Below are 7,671 nucleotides of genomic sequence, written 5' to 3' on the forward strand. Positions count from 1 at the left end.
CTCTCTTTTGGGACAAGTTTTGGGGGATGAGCAGCCCTTCTAGAATGAACATTTTTTCTGTTTCCTAAGATTTGGAATCTTTTTTAAAAACTAAATATCAACTAGAGGGCTGGTATTCCCTTTCTTCGCTAGTTTTTGTCTGAGTAAACTTAGCCCGAGGTCTGGTTTAGTCTCTGCCAGGCCTAATTAATGCATTGAGCGAAGAAAACACTAATATAGATTAATAATATTGATGAATATGAAAGAGTACAGGTTTTAAACAATAGCATCTTTTCTTTTTCAATATTTGTAATAATAGCTAAAGGGCCCGGCGTTGCCCGTGGAAAAAAAGAAAAAAAATCGAATTTGTTTATCCTATTACACCCCCCGGCAACCCATGAGAGTCCACAAAAAAAATCAGCCCAGTCAGTCCAGCCGTTTGGCCGGCTATACGCAACATATATATATACGAATGTCTTGTTTTATAATATAGATAAGTTGTGCCAAGTCAAACGTGCAGATGGAAATCTTATGTTTTTATTTATAACTTCTTTTATTGAAGATTTATTGAGAAAGAATAACAAAATATTTTAGATTTCTAATATGTAGTAAATCAGAACTAGTTTGCAGGTGTGCAGGCATATTTGAGATAACATAATAAAAGATCTTAGCTATTTTATGTTTTTTAACAAGTCTGCACAGCGTGTATCAAAAAAAGGTTTTACGTCTATGTTTATATTTCCAAAATTAATTATTGAAAGTTTACGGGTGTTATCTATTCAGACAAATTCATTGTAAAAAAAACTGTTTATCAGATACCTTTGTCTATTTTGAAGATGAAACATGGGAAACCACACTTATGAAGAATTTGTTTTCGCTTGAATAAATGAATTTTTTAACTTGACTCCGGTAGAAAATTTCGGCTCGTTTTTTCTAAATGTGGTTTTAATATCCTTATTAATTCCTTTTCAACTAAGAGAGAGGGATCGGAATTATAAAAAATGATTATCCCTGATCAGAAATTAACAATAAAAGTGCCGTTTTCTTTTATCTCTTTTGATATGATATACCAATCTAACCCTTTTCCTATAATTTAGTGACAAGTAACTTAAGTAAGTAAGTAAATAAAACAATATATGTAAAACAATATATATAAAACAATATATGTAAAACAATATATGTAAAACAATATATGTAAAACAATTTATATGTAAAACAATATATGTAAAACAATATATGTAAAACACCGAATAATTACTCTTGACTTTACGCAAATCTTCACTCAGAATGTTTTTATATAAAAAGGAAGTTAATAACAATTAAAAGCCTAATTTTTGGAGAGTAGTTGGGTGGCCTTGTGGTCAAAATTGTAAAAAGGAAAGAAGGGAAAGGGGGGGGGGGTTAAATTGCAACAGTTTTTAACAAAAATTGGTCAGATTCCCCTCCCCCTTCCCACCATCACCCCTCAAAAGTATAGAAAAGAAAGAAACGTATTAATGTATAATATAGAAAAACTAAAATAAAATTAGTTTCACATAAATTATCAAGAAATCTGGCTAGCTTTGTGTGAAATATAGTATTTTCAACTTTTTCAGTTTAAATATACATTTTAGATGTTTAAATATATATATATATATTTATATCTTAAAAACTTCTTTCTTTTTTTCTTCACAAAATCAAAAAGAAGCCATTCAAAGAGTAATGTAAGGCAAAAGAAATAATTTAACCTATATGATAATAAACTCATATACTCAAAATAATAATAATATTAGATGAGTTTAAGGTCGTCTTTACAGTCTTATTCTTTGTGGGTAACCCAGTTCACTGAGTTAAGAGATACAAAAGATTTGAAGACAATTAGGTGGGGTGTGCTGGAAAAACTTTACCATGCAGAAAAATGATTAATTTGTTAAGTTTCTGCCAACCTTTTTTGCATTTTAATGCAATTTGCAATTCGTGGAATTTTTGCCACATGGTATAGTACAGACCGGCACATTAAACTAACAAAACGAAAGATATACTCAGAAAACTTTCATCTTTATCTCAATATTTTATTCAAAATCCGGCAAAAAAGCGAGTCCTGGTATACAAACATAACAATTTTACATACAAACCCCATCAAAAAAGTAGGCAATAGCCAATACAAAAAAGCTACATTTAAAGGTTGAAAATGCATTCATTGGAATTGCAATGAGGACATCTAGTTTAGCGTGGACCATGGCTGCACGTTTATTGTGCATGCAACTCAACAAAACATAGAGCAACATCTACTCATCTTGAACATATAATTTTCAACCAATGCACTACAAAGGTATTCAATTTTCAGAATTAAACACTTTTAAATCAGTGAAAACAACAATATCTTCCACATTTTTAAACAGATTAAGAATTCAAGGGTTTCCGTTGTTAATCGGCCTTTACCATCTTTGCAGTTTAAATTACGCTTACAGTTCCTTTTATAGGGATTTCTTTCCCTTACCCTCATTAAGTATTGAACAAATTAATTCCTTAAAATCAATATCAGTCGGAAAAGATGAAAAAGGAAATTTCGGTTTTTAGACTTTGACCATATAAGGTGTAATTGCGAAAATTGTGAAAATGCCTTTACAAAGCATGCAGCCCAATTGATTAAAACGTATTTATTATTTGAGATATTGTTCACAAGTAGTATCCACTTTCGCTTTCGACTTTTGATTGAGAGATCATGCATCTTGACAAAATATGATTTAGTTAATTTTACGTAATATATCAAGACAAACAAAAGTCGTGTTAGTTTCACGTGAAATGTCAAGACAAACTAGAATATAGTTAGTTTCCCGTTAAATATCAAGACAAACTAAAATCTTGTTAGTTTCCCGTGAACTATCAAGACAAACTAAAATCTTGTTAGTTTCACGTGAACTATCAAGACAAACTAAAATCTAGTTAGTTTCACGTGAACTATCAAGAAAAACTAAAATCTTGTTAGTTTCACGTGAACTATCAAGACAAACTAAAATCTAGTTATTTTCACATAAAATATCAGGACAAACTCAAATATAGTAAGTTTCACGTGTAGATATCAAGACAAACTGAAATATAATTAGTTTGACGTAAAGTATCAAGAAATCTGGCTAGTGTTGTGTGAAATTTCAAGAATAACTAAATTATAATTAGTTTGACGTAAATAATCAAGAAATCTGGCTAGTTTTGGGTGAAATATCAAGAAAAACTAAAATATAATTAGTTTGACGTAAATTATCAAGAAATCTGGCTAGTTTTGGGTGAAATATCAAGAATAACTAAAATATATAGTTAGTTTCACGTAAATTATCAAGAAATCTGGCTAGTTTTGGGTGAAATATCAAGAAAAACTAAAATATAGTTAGTTTCACATAAAGTATCAAGAAATCTGGCTAGCTTTGTGTGAAATATCGAGAAAAACTAAAATATAATTAGTTTCACGTAAATTATTAAGAAATCTGGCTAGTTTTGGATGAAATATCAAGAAAAACTAAAATATAATTAGTTTCACGTAAATTATCAAGAATCTGGCTAGTTTTGTGTGAGATATTAAGAAAAACTAAAATAAAATTAGTTTCACATAAATTATCAAGAAATCTGGCTAGTTGTGGGTGAAATATCAAGAAAAAACTAAAATGTAATTAGTTTAACGTAAATTATCAAGAATTCTGGCTAGTGTTGTGTGAGATATATCAGACTGCAAGAGACCTGTTAATCTGTATGCTTGAATGATTGATTGATTAATTGATTGATTGATTGATTGTTCTGGCCCAACCACAAAACTTGAAATACAGCATACAGGGTGTCCAAATAAACATGGTAATTCATTGACGACTTTTATATCATATTCGATCCAGGCGGGATTTTTTCCTGGACTCAGTTATTGCAGTATCTGAGTATTCCAGTTTAGACGTCTAATATCAAAAACGCCTGGTCTTAAGATTTTTAAAATGTTGTCTATGTACCATTATTGTATCTTCAAACTGTACAGAGATATTGTCACAAACTCTAATTTTCCAATCCCTATATCTGTGTCGTAGAGCTTAGATATTTCAATCTCTGAATACTGATAGATTAAATAATACAAGTTTGAAATATCAAGATGTAAAAAATAGGGATTAGAAAATTTGAGTTTGTGGCAAAGACTCCATTTCTTTCAATTTATCTTTTATATCAAAATTGTCTTAATATCTTATCTTCGTCACTTTTTAAGATACAAGTAAAGCAGACCAATTAATTAAAAGCTCGTCAGACGTAAAGCCTCGGTTTTGTTTACTTTCATTGCCATGCATTAAATATCAGAAATCAAAGACGACTTTCAAGTCGTCTCTTCAAATTCCCATGTTTATTGGGATACCTCGTACAATATTCAAAGGTGTGTCGGTTATAAAATCTCATACAAATACTATATTGGTATACGCCAAATACACCAAATACACTTAAATATGTCTAGCGTGGGGACATTTATAAACTCCGGTTCTTTTAAGTACTTGGCCGACTCTGAAGCAGCTAGAGCAAGCTGAAGTACATGCATACGCAAACTTAATAAGGCAAAACGGAACAGTACGCCAAATGAATTTCTAATGAAATGCAGGCCCTCATATCAATACGTTTTTAAACTAAACCTGCGCCGGCCAACCTGTTATATTGGTAATAAATGTTCAGCACATGTTGTAAAGACGTAAGAGGTATACATGTGGTTTACAAACAGTGGTAGGCGATTATATCAATACAATGAAGACGAATTTCGATTTAAATCCGGATTAAACTCAAGCTGTTAAACAGCATGGATACAAATAAACATAGAAGTCGAATAGATGTCAATTTAAGAATAACATTTTTTTTGATTACTTGTAAACTTGTTATTCGAAAAAAGCTTGTTAACAATCAACACTTAAATAAAAAAGTTGTTTTCAATGTATTGATAAAATCGCCTACCACTATTGTAAAGAAGTGCTCAGTAACTAGTTTTTTTGGATAAAACCGACAGAATTAAATCTAATAATTCAGAATAAAATGTGCACACAAACCCTAACCCCCTACCTCCACTCTTTTCAGAGTGTTATAAAACAATAAAAGCACAACTTTTTAATATTTTGTTCAAACAATTTGAGAATTTATGATGGTTTTGTTTATTTTTGTAATAATATTGTACAAATTTGACATTGCGAATTTGCAGTTTAAAGTAAGTAAACAATTTGATTTTTGTGTTTTGCAAATATATATATGGGTTGAAAACTAACACTGAATATATCTTACACCACTGTGGAAAAGGAAGGCGACATTGAGCAACCTCATGTGTTTTGGATGTTGATAAAAAGCAAATAGTTTTACAAGTAATTAGAAAATAAACTTTAAAGCAAAATGGATTTTTGTTCTGTTCTTTTTTCATGTTCATAAAAAAATACAATAAGAGCAAACCTGAGATTCTCAGGTTCCTGTGGGGTATTGTGGTTCTCAGATTTATTGCGTATTTGTTGAATATTATCGTTTAAATACTACAACTTTTATACAAAATTGCATATATATGAATTTTTGTATAAATTTTACACAGTTTTTCATCCATTTCACGAGACAGGAACTCCAGATAGATGTCTTATATGTATCGTTCAACGCCTGAGATTCTCAGGCTTCGTTCTATACCCCCTTTTCATTTTTCCTTTACAGTCCCTTTAAGCTTTAGAATTTAAGAAATAACTGGCAAAATTTCCCTTTTCCTTCCCCAGTTTTAAAGGTCAAATCTTAGGTTTAACTAAGTTTTAAAATCGGAGTATCAAAACTTTGACAAAACTTATTAAAAACGTGGTTTTATTCGCAACAAAAATTCCCGTGATGCATGGGAATAATAATAATTAGGTTTAGTCTGAATTTGATAAGATTCTGCTTGTATTTAATAGGCACTGTATACTTATAAACTCAAGGTCAAACAATTCTAAGTATATATCGTTAATAGTTTATCAACTTATACGTAAACCAATACAGGGGCGTATATTACCCCTCTCATTGAATACATATATCAATACAGGGGCTTATATTCCCCTCTCTCATTGAATACATATACCAATGCAGGGGCTTATATTCCCCCCCTTCATTGAATACATATACCAATACAGGGGCTTATATTCTTTCACATAAAAGAAATCAATGAAATATTTTGGTCATAGGAAACTATTATGTGAATTATCAAAATTATCAAAATTTTAATGCTTTTAACCTCCTCGGATACTAAACGAACACTAATGTATCTATTCTTGTTTACAAATTCCGCCCAGAGAGAACTGGTTTCAATATGTACGTAGAGTATACGCAACTACAATTAACTTTCCTTGCATTATAACCTTGTTAGAGAGAACACTTGTTTAAGTAAAAATGTTAACCTCCCGAAAAGTAGAATTACACAATTATATCTTTCTTTGAGTTAAAAATGCGCGAATTTTTCCAAAATCTTCGCCGAGCAGGATGTTATAATGCTTGATTGTCTTAAACCAGAGTAACAGCTTAATATTCCGCTGTTGTAGGGAACATGGGTTGGCATTGTTGGTCAAAAGACGTGGTCCATTTAAACATTATACCGACCCATGAACATAGCCGTGATCCCCAACAGTGGGATGTCAAGTTGCTTAACTCTCTTTTGGGACAAGTTTTTGAGAACAAAATCACACAATAACATTATCCACAACCAACTTTTTTAAAGAGAAATTGATGATTTCAGTAATCGTATAATTAAGCTTGAATGAATTCACATGAGGAATTGTCTATATAGGGGTGAATAAACATCTTAACATCTTTTTAAAATAGAAAAAAATGCTTGATTTATTTGCACATTTTAGTCGAATGTACAGTATTATTTGCACAGTTTAGTCGAATGTACAGTATTATTTGCACAGTTTAGTCGAATGTACAGTATTATTTGCACAGTTTAGTCGAATGTACAGTATTATTTGCACAGTTTAGTCGAATGTACAGTATTATTTGCACAGTTTAGTCGAATGTACAGTATTATTTGCACAGTTTAGTCGAATGTACAGTATTATTTGCACAGTTTAGTCGAATGTACAGTATTATATGCGCAAATAAATTCAAGACAACAATATAATTTGGGCGAGAGACATAAAACAGTTTTAGTATAAGGTGCTAGAGAAAATTGAAAATAAACCATTTGGGAGTAAAAATTCTTGTATATATAATAAGAGAATAACAAAAATATATATTTTCAATACTTTTTATAAAAGAGCTCGGGAAAAAAAGTTCCAACCTGACTTGTTAACAAATTTGAGTACTTTTGCTAGCTGTCACGCGATATTTGTCGTTTATACTGTTGTCTAATCAACCGTTAATAAAAACAAGTTCCGGTATGAGACGGTCGCTTACTGCCATGTTAAAATAAAAGATGTTAAATTAAAGAAAAATTATATTTGAAAAATCTTAATGTTTGTTTCCTACCTTAAGTATAAAAATGCCCGGCTTCACAGCCATTTTAAAAATATAGAACTTAGATCACATTTTGGTTGGGAGCGCTAAGGCGTCACATACGTACGCTGAAGAAGTTGCGTATTTACTGAGCTGAGATGAGAACACAGTAGTGCTTCGTACGCAAGACACGGATACTCACACACGTCCCCCTCACACACAGTAATAAAGAGGTGGGGATTCTTTTTGTAGATTTAAAGTTTAATTTAACTTAAAATA

At 31.0% G+C, this 7,671-nt stretch overlaps 1 protein-coding gene across 1 annotated transcript in view; it reads right to left on the minus strand.

The window, feature by feature from the left end:
* LOC111710818 (DNA ligase 1) overlaps window positions 1-7,567 on the minus strand; it is a 41,077-nt gene extending 33,510 nt beyond the window's left edge. Inside the window, exon 1 of the mRNA XM_023484965.1 lies at window positions 7,426-7,567. Within this exon, the coding sequence (XP_023340733.1) occupies window positions 7,426-7,458 (33 nt within the window). The 5' untranslated portion in view covers window positions 7,459-7,567. The remainder of the gene's footprint in view (window positions 1-7,425) is intronic.
* Between the last annotated feature and the right edge of the window lie 104 nt (window positions 7,568-7,671).

The sequence above is a fragment of the Eurytemora carolleeae genome, unplaced genomic scaffold (genome assembly GCF_000591075.1).
Source record: "Eurytemora carolleeae unplaced genomic scaffold, Eaff_2.0 scaffold1104, whole genome shotgun sequence".
Taxonomy (NCBI): domain Eukaryota; kingdom Metazoa; phylum Arthropoda; class Copepoda; order Calanoida; family Temoridae; genus Eurytemora; species Eurytemora carolleeae.